The 15,609-nt window shown below is 43.3% G+C and overlaps 1 protein-coding gene across 1 annotated transcript; it reads left to right on the forward strand.

Moving 5' to 3' along the window:
- Positions 1 to 733: 733 nt before the first annotated feature.
- zbtb45 (zinc finger and BTB domain containing 45) lies at positions 734 to 15,348 on the forward strand. Its single transcript, XM_050044625.1, has 6 exons — positions 734 to 946; positions 2,072 to 3,418; positions 3,796 to 3,930; positions 9,027 to 9,167; positions 12,911 to 13,184; positions 14,391 to 15,348. The coding sequence occupies exons 2-6, from the start codon at positions 2,354 to 2,356 to the stop codon at positions 14,801 to 14,803; spliced, it is 2,028 nt and encodes a 675-aa protein (XP_049900582.1). The 5' UTR covers positions 734 to 946; positions 2,072 to 2,353; the 3' UTR covers positions 14,804 to 15,348.
- The last annotated feature ends 261 nt before the right edge of the window (positions 15,349 to 15,609 follow it).

Raw genomic sequence — 15,609 nt, forward strand, 5'->3', positions numbered from 1 at the left:
TGTCAAAACAATTACTACACATCTATTTAGACACTGTATGTGTGTGACTTCAACTCATCTGGCGAAGGGGCTGTAACTGACTGACTCCTACTAGTTTACTCATCATTTACCGTATGCCTCAAACATTCTTGCATTGTACTCACTTCAGCTCTCTGTCCTTGAAAGTACAAGCTGATCCTGGAATCTTGCTGTGCAGAAATCATCAGACCTGCTGCCACCGTCATCCACCCGGACCAAGGCTACAACACAGAGAGGACAGCTCACTGTACAAATGCTCCTTTAGCCCTTAAACACACATTCATACACCCCGTGTGCAAGCTGAACATTTGAACACCTGCCAACATCTGCCCACCTATGAATCTGTTAACAATAGTTTCATTGTGGTTTAGTATGAATTGCTGTCTTTATCATATTGTTGCTCTTGTGCTCATCCAGCACAATGCATTTAATATACTGTATCCATCCCCTCCTTTGTGTTGATGCCATCAGCCTACTATGAAGTTCAAATGTGTGTGTTTGCATTTTCCTTTCGTTTCAATATGTTCCCTGCAGTGTGTGTGGGTGTGTACAGGTGTGTTTGCATGCATTTGTGTGATTTCATGTCTGATGGCTCTGTTGCGTGTGTGTTAATGTGGGTTTGTGTGCAGGCATTTGTCCTACTTTTTAAAGGGTGTGACTGTGAGCCCGTTTGTATTAATGTGAAAGAAGCACTGCATGTACATTAACAGTTGTGGATGCTTTAGTTGGCGCTAAGCAGGAGAAAAAAAACTCCACATCCCTTTTTTGTGCCTATCTCTGCATGTATGTGTGAGTCTGTGATTGTGTGTTTGTGTGCATGTGTGTTTGTTTCCAGCTCTCACCAGGTTGGGTGCGTTATACTGAGGGCTTCCTGCTGCATCCATCTGCCTGAAACTAAAAAGCGCCGAGCTGTCACTGCACATCGCAGGTATGTAGTCACGATTAAACTACATGCAATGACACGGGTCAAGTACCCGAGTGTTGCGTGGACACGCTCTATACAGAAAAAAGGGTGGTTGCCCGTTAGCTGGCATGCTAACTTAACTAGTTGTGTTTTGTGCAATTGGCGCTAGCTAGCTAGTAATCGAGCTAGGTTAGCATTGTATTGGAGCGTGGGGGCGAGCTCCGATAGCTGCTTTTATGTTATGCTAGGCACGTTGCCAGTTTCCATTTCATATCTAACAATTCGCCTTTGTGTGTTAGTCGGTGGCGTGCCCAGTTTGCATGAAGATATGTGTACATTTCGTGCAGATTTCCGTGCGGGAGCCGAGCGGCTAATGTCAACAGCTAACGCTAGCTAACGTTAGCTTGTCACCGTTAACCTGGTCGCTTGTTGCTGGAGCTGACGTCGGCTGGTCAGTAACCTGTTTACTGGAACTGGAAGAAACATTTAATTTAATTAAGCCGGTGTTTAAATTGTTCGGCTTCTACTGCCTCACTCCCCGTGCGTCTGTTTAGCACAACTAACAGTCGAAATTATCTTTTGGTGTTGCGGTACCGGCCACCCGCTGAGCAGGAACAGCCAAATAAACTGACCCGAGGAGCTATTGAACTCGCGCACGGCACGTGCTGTCATTTGTCCAAAACAGGTGTTCCAGACGATGCACGCGACATAATTGACGGTCCATTAGCAGCTTTTTAGCTGTCACCTCTGTCACCTTCAGCCACAGCTGCATGACTTGACTAGAAAATGCTTCCTAACAGTGCACAAAATGTATGCAACTAGTAGTCGAATAATATGCTGATTATTTATTAGATTAATTCTACAGCATTCAAAATGGTGGAAAATGTCCATCACAATTTCCCAGGTGGTCTGACCAGCAGTCCAACATCCCTAACTGTTTAATTTAGAGTCTTTAAAAGCAAAGACAAGCAGCAAATCTTTATATTTTAGAAGCATGAGTTGGGGAATGTTTGCCACTTAAATGACACATATGATTAATCCTCTATCATCATATTGGGGATCACTTTTTCATGTTGATTGATTAATCATTTCAGCTTTTAATACAACAGCTTAGTGTTTAATCACTCTCTTTGTGACTCATTGTAACAGGGTTTGAAAAGAGACAGTGAAGCTGGTGGAAACAACCCCTTGACCCTCTCAGGACAACAAAGGCAGCTCCTCACACACTTGAACCACAGCAGAGCAGCAAGCTTTCATCAGACTCATGACTGTTTGAGGGGACGCGGACCCACCGTGGCCCATGCACTGTACCCGTTTCCCTCCCTGTCCTCCTTATCCCTCAAGCTGACGCAAAACCCCAGACACCTCCCCCCCCTCCCCCACCCCCATCCCCACTCCCACCCTGTCCCCAGCGACTCGCCACCTCCCAACATGGCGTCCGGCACAGAGACCGTGCACTACATCCACCTTCATAACTCCAGCCAGTCAGTGCTGGAAGCCCTGCGCACGCAGCGGCGTGAGGGCCTCTTCTGTGATGTGACAGTGCGGATACATGACGCTTCACTACGTGCCCACGCCTGCGTCCTGGCAGCTGGCAGCCCCTTCTTCCAGGACAAGCTGCTGCTGGGTCACTCTGAAATCTCTGTGCCGCCGCTGGTGCCCGCCGAAACCGTGAAGCAGCTTGTGGATTTCATGTACAGTGGCTCGCTGGTGGTGTTGCAGTCACAGGCCCTCTGCATCCTCACTGCTGCCAGCATCTTGCAGATCAAGACGGTCATTGACGAGTGCACCCAGATCATCTCTCAGAGGAAGGCAGCTGCAGGGGCGGCGAGTGCAGCTGCAGCAGCGGCGGCGGCGGCAGCAGCAGGAGGAGGGTTGCTCGGAGGAGTTCTCCCTAAACAAGAAGAACGTGGCGGGGGGAAAGGGAGAGAGAGTGGTGGCAGTGGAAGCTGTTCAGTTGGTGCAGGTGGGGGTGGAGGCTACGCAAACTTCTCCAACTTCATGGCGGAATGTGGGGCGAATAACATGGGAGGGGGATTGGGGGGTGCCAACGTTAGTGTCAGCGAGAGCGGCCAAGGCCCTATGGAGCAAGCTAACACAGTGAGTCTGATGGCACTGGGTGACATGGGCCCTGGCTCCATGTGCGGCGGCGACGGACTGGGCTCCGGGGCCGGCACAATCCTCATGAAGCAGAGCCCCAGCTGTACTCAGGATGTCAGGTACAAGCTCCGAGACCTGTTGGCGCAGACGGCCAACGGAGCCAGCACTAGTAGCACAGGGAACCTCTCAGCGGGCTGCAGCTCCGGTGTGGGCAGTGTGGACAGCATCGGCAGGGACAGCCTCCGCGGCAACACAACTGACCTCTCTGATGACCTGGTGGGGATGGACCGATACAGCGAGGAGGAGGACTTGGACGGGAGAGAGCGGGGAAGAGACGGAGACAGAGACAGGGGGGCGAGCCACAGCCGCAAGCAGAGGCAGCCGCTAAGACTCCAGGTAGGGGGATAAGGGGAAGGGTTGCCATGGTTACAGCTTTCAGGCATGCAGAGCTGCAACGGTTTGCTTTTCTTTCTTTTTCTGCTTTTCCCTCTTCTCACACTGCATTGGCGTATATCGCTGAGATGTTTCTGCACTTTGCACAATTGAAGAGAAGCTCTCGTCTTAACTTAAGCAGTAATTGCCTTGTTGATGTTCTATGGACTTCTGCATATTTACTGTAGGTCGTTAAACTTATTAGTACCTGCTTTAAGAGGCTGTAGCCGGGTCAATTTATCGTTGTTCTCATGGACTATCTGCTGCCTTTTAGCTCCTGCCACTGTTGTAAACATAATTTCTCTGCTAGTCTAAATTGAAATGGATCTTTTTTTCTGTAGGTGCTGGGAGGAGAAGGAGTGGTGGTGAAAGATGAAGGGGTCCAGGACCCAGATGGGACCGTCTATGCCTTGGAGGACGGGAGACGAGATGGAGAACAAGAGGGCTCCCAGGAATCCATGGCAGGCTTTGGACAGGTGGGTTTGACACAGAGGTGAGCTGCAGCTGTGGGAGTCAACAAAGACGACCAACTGATAAAAGCAAAAATGATAAAATGTAAAACAATAGAGACGTAAGGCTCACTTTTATTGAACGTTTAAATAAATAATTAATCACTGTGTGCATTAGGACAGCACTCAGAGCATAAAACATAATGCAGATTTTAAGTGTTTGATTGATTTTAATCTAATACTGGGAGAAAAAAAAAAACATTTTGCATCTGAGGAAACTTTTAGAAATACGTCTTTGTGTCAAATTTATTCTCAGCATTTCTGTCACAAGTCCTGAAATAAGTGGGGGGGGGGGGTGGGGGTGGGGGGGGGTATGGTGGAGCGGATTTATGCCGCAGCCTGCTGTACCCTGCAGACTACACAAGGAACATCTGCCACACAGTCAAAAGGATTCAGCTTTGCCTGTCAGTTTTCTCAAAAGTGCTGCAGAGTAAGTCAAGATCGGAAATGGAATAATCCACTCAATTTAGGAGGTTAAGGCGTTGTGTCTTTCATGCAAAGCAAAGCATGTGATCATTAATTTACCAAGCACTGCTTGAAATAATCTAATCTTTCGTCTGTGAACAGTTTTCCAGTTCTGCTCTTCAGTTCGTATGACACGGTGACAAGCAGCTTCTTACTTGCATATCTCAGCACAGACTATTTAAAAACCAATTTATTGTAGAGCATTACATTTGCTCTTCACTGCTAGAAGTGTAACAGAAAAATAAAACCATGCCACCAGTTGTGGCACATTGATTATTTTACTATTAATATTGTGCCTTTATATATTTATTCTATCTTTCCACTTCATAATTTGATTTTCTAAATTTCAGGGGTTTTTACGCACAACGCTTCAGTGAATATCTTTAATGTGACTCTAAGTAAACAGAAATTGTTTTATTCTAGAAAATGTTTTGAATTTATGACAGAAGTGTCTGTAGAGGTATGTTTTATATGATAAAATATATCATGTGTTAGTTGATATTTGTCAAACCATGCCTTCATTATTCATTGTAAGATAGTCGTCTCTTCTACATGTGTTTAACCCCATCACCTATCTCTGTCTCGGCTATCTCATCTGGTAAAGGACATGCATGTGTGTGTAAGGTGCGATTACATGCAGGATGCACTGCAGTCGAGATGTGATGAGATCAAATAGTGGTGTGGCTCACTCTGTGATTGGATCTCAGCTAGATGTAAATGGCAGTTGGATCACATTTTTAAGATAAAAACATGTTGAAAGGTAACTCCACCCCTTCTGCTATCTCAAGCTGTCTGTTAAGAATCTACATATGAGCCTCTTCCTCAGTGAGGAAAAATGAGTGGAACCGTAGACTGTGTATAAAGATGGACAACCCGTCTCCACTTACTCCCACTGTACAAAAATGATGCCAAAATATCCTGGATACGGCCGCTACCATCTTCTGCTGGTGATGTCGTTTAGAGCCAGAGTCTGCACAGTGGCGATCTCCACAGTGTTGAGTTCCTGCCCATGCACCCATTCAACCAATCGCTAGCAGTGCCACTGATGGCATTGACACAAACAGCTGTCAATCAAGATGCCAGACCCCCCTTTCTGTAACATCAAATAACTAGTTAAAACCAAACTTATCAGAAAAATTATCACTTTAACATTTATTAGTGTGATAAAAACTACCTAAAATGACATTCGATGTGTACTTTGATCTCTTAAGGCTCTGACTAGTTTCCACATTGAATGTCTGCGGACAACTGTGGTCACCTAGAAGATGTTCTTTTCATAATGCATTTGAGGGTCCCTATGGGCCCCCGTCCGTAAACGGGAGGGCGGGGAGGTGAACTTACCGTCCTCTTACTGCCGACATCTGGTGAAAATAAAACTATACGGTGCTGCTGGGTCTGGAGTGAATGGCTGTCAAATATCCGACATAAAACTAACTTCACGTTTTGGACTGAATTGGAGGATGGAAGACGAGATTGGAGCGTGCGTTGTCAGTGCGCTTGCTATGCCTTGCTGTGCCCAGTTGTAGCAGACATCCTGAACACAGCAGACGGCTCCTTTTTTATGAGCAGTGGTCACAAAAAATGGGCTGCACACAGACGTCCGCATAGGGTCCATGCAGACCCACGCGGACATGGGTGGATGATGACAAAATGGACTGCCTCGCAGACACGGAAACTGTGAGTTGTCCTTTAGTCTGGCCTGTGTCCCATCTGTTAACGTGGAGGGGGCGGAGTTTATGACCTATACTGCAGCCAGCCACTAGGAGGCGATCAAGATGTTTTGTCTTAACGTTTGGGGAGCTGTCATGTGTTCCATCTTTACTATTCAGTCTATGAGTAGAAACCGTATAGCTGCATGGCTTTGGGAGTTCTCAAGGGTCCATTATGACGTGCATCATGAGAGCAGACTGACAGTGGAAGGCGGGATGAAAGTAGCGCTAGCAAGCATCTCTGCTGATTCTGATTGCCTTTTTTCAGTCAAAGTAATGTTAGCTTAGTTAGCACGGCTGCCACCAAAGTAGCCCACAGATGCTGTTGCCTGTCTCTGGCAGCCCCTTAGAGGATATGCTCCCTTGAGAATGCAAATGCTCAAATCAGTTGGGCTGGACTTAAATGTACTTTACCTTGCCAGCCCCCTAGTGCAAATTGCATGTAATGTCCGACTGACCTAATGAGTAATTAGAGCAGGTCATTGTTTGGGGAATTTGAGCTAGCTGATGGGTGTGTTGATGACGTTTTTATCATGTGACTGACTTGAAGCTGGAAGAAAACAAACACCCAAGGGTGAAGAAGAAGAAGAAGGAGGGTCATTTACACGAAGATGCCAACAAAAGTTTCTCACTGGAGAGATGACAAATTCAAGGACCAAATTATGAACTGGCTTTGTGAACAAAACACTGCTCACACTGTGCTTTTTGCGTCATTTCCTGCGTCCTGCGCACTTTGCCCAGGCAACAACCCTCCGCCTAAACCAAACAGAGAATTTCCAGTCGGTGAAAACACGTCTGACATTAGCAATCTGCGGTTGGGCGCTACACGTGTTAACTGGCAACTACAGACAATGTTCAAACCCAATTGTCATGACACTGACTACATTTACATGCACACTTATAATATTCCACTCTTAATCCGAATATTGTCATATTCAGAATTTGTTAAGCGTCATGTAAACAGCATATTCCGTTTCAGTATTCCGAATTAGGCCTTTTTTCCCAAATAAAGCATTTTTCCAGTGAAGACATGTGGGATATGCCGGTATTATTGAGGTTTTAGGAGAATTCTTTGGACATATATACAGTGCATTCGGATCATGCGTCTGATTTTTACCCCAGTTTACGTCACACAGCCTCTTGCCTGTTTACGTCAGCTCTGTGCGTTGTCATGGATGCATTCTAAACAAACTAACTAGCCAACAGTTTGCAAAGCTGTGAGGTAGAGACGCACGCCCAAAAGAAAAGCCCCCATTTCTGGCCGGATGGAGTAACACTTTCATTTCATTTCAAAAATGTCGGTCTGTCTCTCCATTTCATTCACTTTCACATTATGAAAGACTTAGACATAAACGGGTGTTTGGATATAAGCAGATATTGTAAGGCCGACCTTTCAAGAAGGTGGTTGAAGTAGTGAAAGAGGGAGGCTGTGTTCACACAGTCCAACAAGCCCGCCCCTGGTGGAAAACTCTGGAAAAATCCTATTTTGATGCAAAGACGCAAAGTGGCAGTTCCACTTCTCCATAGTTTGATGTGATTAATGACATGTTAGGACACGTTAATCAGATTATGCTCAGTTGCATGTAAATGTGCAATATTAATTTTCATTAGACATGTGAACAGCTTAGAAGGAATGCTTTATTTTTCAGAATAAGGCCAAACATCGGAATATGTTGTGCATGTAAATGTGGTCACTGTGCGGAGTTCATACGAGAATACCGCTGTAATTTGCAGATTACTTAGCGAATGGTGCACGGCTCTGTTCTGCTCATGCGTGGGTTGCAAGTATGGTGTTTATTGGGTGGTGAGAAGAGAAAGAAGAGAAAGGGGAAATTGTCTCATGTTGCAAATTGCAGCTTGCATGTTGCAAAATTGAGATCAGAAGAGAAGCTTATCGCCAAGTCCAAATACAAAGGTCCGTAATCAAATGTAATCATCTGCATAGCCTCTCCACGTCACATGTAACTGCAAGGTGGAAATGTTGCAAATTCATATGCAGAAGTGCTCTAAAACAATATTTGATTTACAGCATTGTATGTTGGTATGTAGGTATTTGGTATGTAGGTATTTCGTCTGTTAACAAAAAAAGAGACATTTGACTCCAGTTAATTTTGTGAGTGGCTAAAATATACTAAATTATGATGCATTCCGCTGTTGCTTTATCGAAATATATTTACCATATATGAGATTTTAATCAATTTTCCCTTCCTCTATGTGGCTGATTAAACTCCATCAGCCTTTATGACTAATGAACAAAAGTTCAATTCATTGGAATTTCCTGGTCTTTTACGTTAGATGAGCTCCACCCATACCGGTAATTCTTCTCAGATCATCTCCCCATCCATACATCACACTGCACTTTTGATCACACTGCTGTTTTGACAGCAATGTAGTTCGACTGGTCAGACCGCACCGTGCGAGTTGATCTTTCCAACGTCTGCATGCGTGCATAGGATTGGGTTTAAAAAAAAAAAAAGGTAGTAAATGCAAATAATGGGGGATGTGGTCTATAAATATTTGTACGTGAGAAGAGACAGTAGAGTAATAATAATGTGTACATAGGGCTTTTGCATATTTAAGCACACCTCATTCACCAAAGAAGCACGGAGACAGGCAGGAACTGCACCTATGGATCAGGTAAGCGTTCAGCGTCCTGATTATAGATGAATGTATGGCATTGGAAGAACTGAACCGGAGTCTTAACAAAAGACGTGTCATGTAAAAACATTAATTAAACATGAGGATAGTCTCTTTTTTTCTTTTTTTTTTTTCCCCAGAAATTCTTGAACTGGAGCCAAAACCTAAATACCATCGAAACTAGTGTTGCCAGATTTGTCGACTGAGATGTGTGTGTCAGGATCTTTAAGTCTGTCTGTGTGTGTCTTTCAGGATTTCTACGATGAGCAGGGGGTGTTTTCGGAGAGTTTCTGGCCCCAGAGTGAGTCCCCCCAGACCATGGCTTTCAACCCCAGAGGAAGGGTCAACAAGCCTATGACTCCGCCTCCAACCACACAGTCCATCAACAACCAGGTCAGTGTGCTCCGTGACTCATACGCCATGATTACATTTAATATCTACTGTAATCACAAAACTGTTAGCACAAACTGGCTCTAGAGTTAAAGGAGCAGTGTGTGAGAGTTAGGGGGATTTAGTGGCATCTAGTGGTGAGGATTGCTAATTGCAACAAGCTACTTCTCCCAGTTAGAATTTCTTCAGCGTTCATTGTTCAGGAGGTTTTTACTGGGAGCTGAAGAATCCAAAGACATCTCTTTCTCTTTAAAACAAACGGACCTCGGGATTTAAACCTGTGAAAATACTTAATAAAGCAGTTTCACATTAAACACCAGTGTTTCTCTGACAGTGTTCAGTATGTTAGCGATGGGCCGTTAGCCCAGCACCTGCTAGTGTGAGCGCACCAGTTTCTCTTATCTAGACGTTCAGGAGGTTTTTACTGGGTGCTGAATTATCTGCAGAGGTCTCCTCCTCTCTAAAACAAATGTGACCTGTGATTTCAACTTGTAAAAACACTGAATAAAGCAGTTTCAAGTCAAGTAGGGGCTGCAGACTAACAGCATAAATGGCCCTGTCTAGAGCCAGTGTTTGGTTTGTCCGTTCTGGGCTACTGTAGAAACTTGGTGGTGCAACATGGCGATCTCCATAAATGAGGACCTGCTCCCTATGTAGATATAAAAGTCTAATTCTAAGGTGACAAAAAGATAGTGTTAAATATTTTCATGTGATTATACACATTTCATTTCTGACGACATATCCCCTAAATCCTACACGCTGGATCTTTTAAAGGTTGTCAGAATGATAGGCACAGTCATAGTTACAGTGTATGTGTCACAGTTGGAAAACAAACACGCTTGACATTAACAGACACCAAAAATGTTTGCATTGCTGATAGTGCTGAAACTTAAAGGTTAGTTGTGAATCTAATTTAAAGTACACTCAACAGGGCTCAGAAATGTTTAAAGTGAGAATGATAAAACTAGTACTGCAACTACCAATCAATTTATTGTCAACTATGAAATGAATCGCCAACTTATGTGATAATCGATGATTCCGTTTGAGTGTTGTTTTTAAAAGAAAAGAAACGTCTAAAATCTCTGATTCCAGCTTCTTGAATGTGAATATTTTCTGGTTTCTTTACTCCTCTCTGACAGTAAACTGAATATCTTTGGGTTGTGGACAAAACAAAGACATTTGAGGAGGTCATCGTGGGCTTCGTGGAAGATGAATCAACATTTTTCGTAATTTTCTAACATTTTATAGACCGGAAATTAATCGGCAGCGAAACTTACCGATAGTTTCAGCCCCTAGATCAAATGTGGAGAATGCATATAGCACATCTTGAAGGTGCAGAGTTCATAAGATACATTAATTAGAGAAAAGATCACTTAATTAATACAGTGTGATGAAAGAACTAACCAGCTGCTGATTCAATTTGAGAGGCATTAAACTTCTTTCTCAGCAAAGAATTTGACTTAAAAATCTAAGAAAAATGTCTTAAAAAATCGCGACAAGAGTTGGAAGGGAAATTGCTGAATTTAAACAAGATAATGAATTGCTACTTTAAAAATATTTATAGATTTAAATCAACTAAAGCATTTTATTTCATAGCAAATAAACTGTGTAAGTTAGTTAAGGATTCAAATGCATTAATTGGGAATAATATCAAGGACACTTTTGAATCTATCTATAAAGATGATTTCCCAGACTTCCTCTTTGGACACAGTAAAACTAAAACAACTTCCAGAAGTTAAAAAAGAACAGTTTAAATCATTACAAACAATTCGAACATTTGCACCAAAAATAAATCTCCAGGCATCATGGATTTCTAAACCTTTTGGGGGCGGCAGTAGCTTAGTCCATGGGCGCTAGGCTTGGGAACTGGAGGGTCATTGGCTCATGTCCCGTGTGCACCAAGTATGGAGCGTGGACTGGTAGCTGGAGGGATGCCAGTTTGCCTCCTGGGCACTGCTGATGGGCCCCTGAGCAAGGCAGTGCTCGGGGCGCCTGTCCAAGGCCAAGGAAGCCCCCTCACTCTGACATCTCTCCATTTAATGCATGTATCTGTTATGTGACTGGTTTACTGTGTGGACTCGAGGCATTCACAGCATCTGTAAGACAAGAATGAAAGAATTTAACCAAGACCAAGACATCTACTGTATTTCTTGTGGTTTATTGCGATTCTGAGTTGATTGACAGAAAACAGAAATTTGCGCAATGCAGCAGTTAAATGAATAGAAAACCCACACAAGTCGGAGCAGTGAAACAAAGATAACACAGAAAACCAAACAAAGGCTTCAGTTTAGTGTGATGGACTTTTTTTTCCTTTTCCCCAGACCTTTGCCTTCACAGTTTGATTGACAGGTGTGTTGACTTTGAAAATGAAAATGCAAAGGAGGATTTGCATTTGAAGTTTTGACCCTGTGATAAAAGTACGTGTAAACGGAATAACTGCCATTAAATTGTCACCCTTGTTCTATACAATAATAATCAAAGCATTATACAGGCAAAGTGAATCAGAAATCATTTTTGTCAAAGAAAAATTTATAAACTGCTTTTTGAAATTGTGTTTTTGATTTAGATGTCAGGGTCACTTTAGAAGCTGACAAGAAAAAAATTAGTCTGTAATACATATATATATATATATATATATGTATATCTCTTAGTCTGTAATACATATATATATATATATATATATGTATATCTCTGTACATACATAATTTCTTTATATATATATTTAGGGTTGGGTACCGAAAGTCGGTGCTTATATGGAACCGGTAGCTATACAACCGATACCTACTGGACCGAAACAAAACGCACATTACGGTGCCTCCTTTCGGTGCTTTTTTTAAATGTTATGTCTCCCTCTATTGGACGTTACACGTAACAGAATCATTCATTCATTCATTCGTTCATTCGTTCATTTGTTGAGTGTATATTATTTTCTGAAGGCACGCTAAGCAACGTTGGGCATCACTTCTGTTTACGTTCAACAATGTTATCAAACACAACGGCGCTAGCTATTAATATTATTATTATTTGCAGATTAGGGCTGCAACTAACGATTATTTTCATTGTCGACTAATCTGTCGATTATTTCTTCGATTAGTCGACTAATCATTTTATCGAAAAATGTGTTAAAATTTTGAAAAATGTTGGTCTGTCTCTCCTAAACCCCAAAATTATGTCATCTAATGTCTTGTTTCATACTCACGCCAAAGGGTTTTAGTTCACTGTCACAGGAGAGTGTGTAAAGCTGCCAATATCTGAACGTAAGAAGCTGCAATAATTTGAACTTGTGTTTATTTGAATTCAGTATTTTGGGGTACTTTTATAGTACTTTTCTATGAAAAACTATGACTCAAACCGACTAGTCGACTACTAAAATAGTCACTGATTATTTTAATAGTCGATTAGTCATCGATAAGTCGACTAATCATTGCAGCCCTATTGCAGATAATATCCTCAGACAGCGTGCATACCTATATTTAAAAATGTAAACTGGTCTTTAAATCAGAATTAAAATTATGGCTGAATTAGTGTGGATATGGAATAAAAACATAATGCATGTGCAGATTAGAATTTTTTATTGAGTGTTTTGAATACTGAATTAAAAGTAACAATGAACAGAACAGCACAACAGAACAGCACAAAGAAGAACATGCAAATCATAAAGAAAAAATTAAAACAGGAATTAAATGAACATGTATGCAGTTCAGATTTCACCTGGCGCTAATGGTGAACGTTGCTTTTGTCCTCAGCTTCTCTTCCAGTACCCAGTGAGCCAGTCGCAGCCGGCTCCGTTCTATGTGGGCGGGCCCATGGGTGGGATCGACAGCATGGCAGGGACGGAGCCCAGTCAGCAGGCCCCGCCTCCTGCACCGATGACCCCAGCTCCGCCTCCCTCTGCCTCCTCCTGCTCTGCAGGCCCCTCCCCTTCCTCCCAGGGATCTGAGACCTCGTTCGACTGCACGCACTGTGGCAAATCTTTACGTTCCAGGAAGAACTACAGCAAGCACATGTTCATCCACTCCGGTAAGACACGCCTCCTTCTCCTCCACCTTGTTATTTCTTATTTTCTGGTTTTCCCGTTAACCATACATTAATTTATTTGTGCCACCATTAAAACTGCCGCCAGATTTCCATTTTCTATTTTTGAAGCTGGACCGTTCATCAGGAGTGTGTTGGAATATATACTGTATACCATTGCTTCGCACCATCAGCAGAACGTCAGGTGCAGTGAAAGTGAAACTTAAAAGTTCATTGTGCAGCTGCTGCTCTCATCCATCAGCCTGATCTGATCAGCTCTGATTACATCGACTGATCAGTTATCCTCCCCACAAGTCATAACTCCATAAACTGCTGCTGAGGTGAAAAGAGTTCCACCTTTGCTGCACTGTGTGTCTGCCAGTTTTTCCACCCTCAAGTGGCCAAAAAACCTCTTAATGCAGCTTTGATTCTCACATCATGTGTCAGCTACTTTGAACCGTAGCCTCTGAACAGGTGGACACACACATCTCAGGATGCTGCTTAGCTTGTTGTGCCAGTCATAATTGATAATATGGAGGATCCTCTCCTCTGAGTACATATTCCTAAACAATCAGGAAAACGTATAAGGAAACATTTTATCTTTTTTTACTTTCTGATTTGACTTTTTATTTTGAGGAGTGCCTCCTTTGTCTTACAGAGCTGCTAACCCTTTGACCAAATGTATCTGAAGACTTTCAGTGTCCTGTGATGATCAAAATGCTCTATTAGAGTAGGTCTTTAATACTGTTAAAAAAGTGGGGGGAAACTCCTGACAACTTGTTTATATTTTAGATAAAAATAAAATTGTGTAATTATTGCCAGCATCATTTAAAAGTTGTGGATTTCAAAAGCACATATATCAGTTGCGTTCTACTCTGCTCTTTGGCAATATGGCTGTAATTTATGACATGTGGACAAAATCAGATATAGAATAGTCAAATTGTTAATAAATGTGAATAAGTTTGTTCCATTGATAAACATTACATCAGACAAAACTCGTCACACGTATAAAACAAGAACCTAAAAAACAGATTAAGTAAGTTTTCAGGTACAGGTTTGTTGGAAGCATCAATAATAATTGATCTAATTTAAGTAATTTACATTATATATTAACAAAAGAGTAACAGAAAATGACTCAGATGTACTGACACAGCTGCTTGTGTGTGTCTTTGTGTATACTGTATGTCTGTGTGTGCATACCTGTCTCTCCAGGTCAGAAACCTCATCAGTGCTCCATCTGCTGGCGCTCCTTCTCCCTGCGCGACTACCTCCTCAAACACATGGTGGTGCACACTGGCGTCAGGGCCTTCCAGTGCTCCATGTGCGGCAAGCGCTTCACCCAGAAAAGCTCCCTCAATGTGCACATGCGCACCCACCGTGCCGAGCGCACCTTCCAGTGCAACGTGTGCCACCGGGCCTTCACCCACCGCACCTTGCTGGAGCGCCACGCCCTGCAGCACGCCCACCACGCCCCCCAGGGCCAAGGCCAGGGGCGTGGAGCCGACATGACCTCACCTACCAAGCACAGTCCTCCGGCTCTGGGAGGGCCCTCAGGTATGGCTGGCGCGGCTGGCATGGTTGGCAGCATGGCCAACATGCCCAGCCACGGAGCTTCCTCCACCTAGAGAGAGTGAGGGGGAGATACGGGGAAGAGGGGAAGGTCAGTGAACCCATTCCTTAAAACGAAACTTATTTGGTCCTAACAGCCTTGTTGATCTTTTGTTCTGGTGGGGACAGCGCTTTGCAGGTTCCCATTGTTTTAGCTTAGCGACACCTTCAATCAGGGTTCCTACACACGGCTGGAAAGGCTCTTTGAAGTTTGAGAGATATGTAAATTTAAAAAGTGGTTTTGGAATTGCACAAAAATCCTGGAAAAGTTTGTAAAAATCGTTGTTCCCTCCCCAGAAGCCCGTCTTGAATAGTTGTAGTCTTACTGTCATTTCCTGTGTTGTGATACTTGTTGCTGTGATGACTAATCATAAGCTATAGAGCGACATCGCTAACAATCACACGCCTTGTTGAACAGCCATTCAGACTCCAGCCAAAAATGTATTTTTTCGGTGGAAACAAGTTTTGACTTTTGAAATAGAGGATGTGTAGGAACCCTGTTTCAAAGACACCAGAGAGTCACCAAAGAGGTTAGGAATACAGAGCGGGTTTGGGAGTGGGTGAGGGCTTGGGGAGTCGTGGGGTTTATAGGTGGAGGTGAGGGTGGGGTGGGGATTGGGGTTATAAGGAGATGCAAGTTAGGGGAAATAAGGGGAAGGAAGGGTTGGTGGGAAGGGAGGGTTGCAGGATTTTATTCACCCTCAATTCGGTTAATTCAGGTTGAAAATAGGAGCTCACTCGGTTCAGTTTCACATCTTTAAGTACATAAAATCAAACGTAAACATAATTCAGTTTGTTTACAACCCAGTCTGCTTATTGAAGC

This window comes from Epinephelus moara, chromosome 5, assembly GCF_006386435.1.
Source record: "Epinephelus moara isolate mb chromosome 5, YSFRI_EMoa_1.0, whole genome shotgun sequence".
In the NCBI taxonomy this organism is placed as follows: domain Eukaryota; kingdom Metazoa; phylum Chordata; class Actinopteri; order Perciformes; family Serranidae; genus Epinephelus; species Epinephelus moara.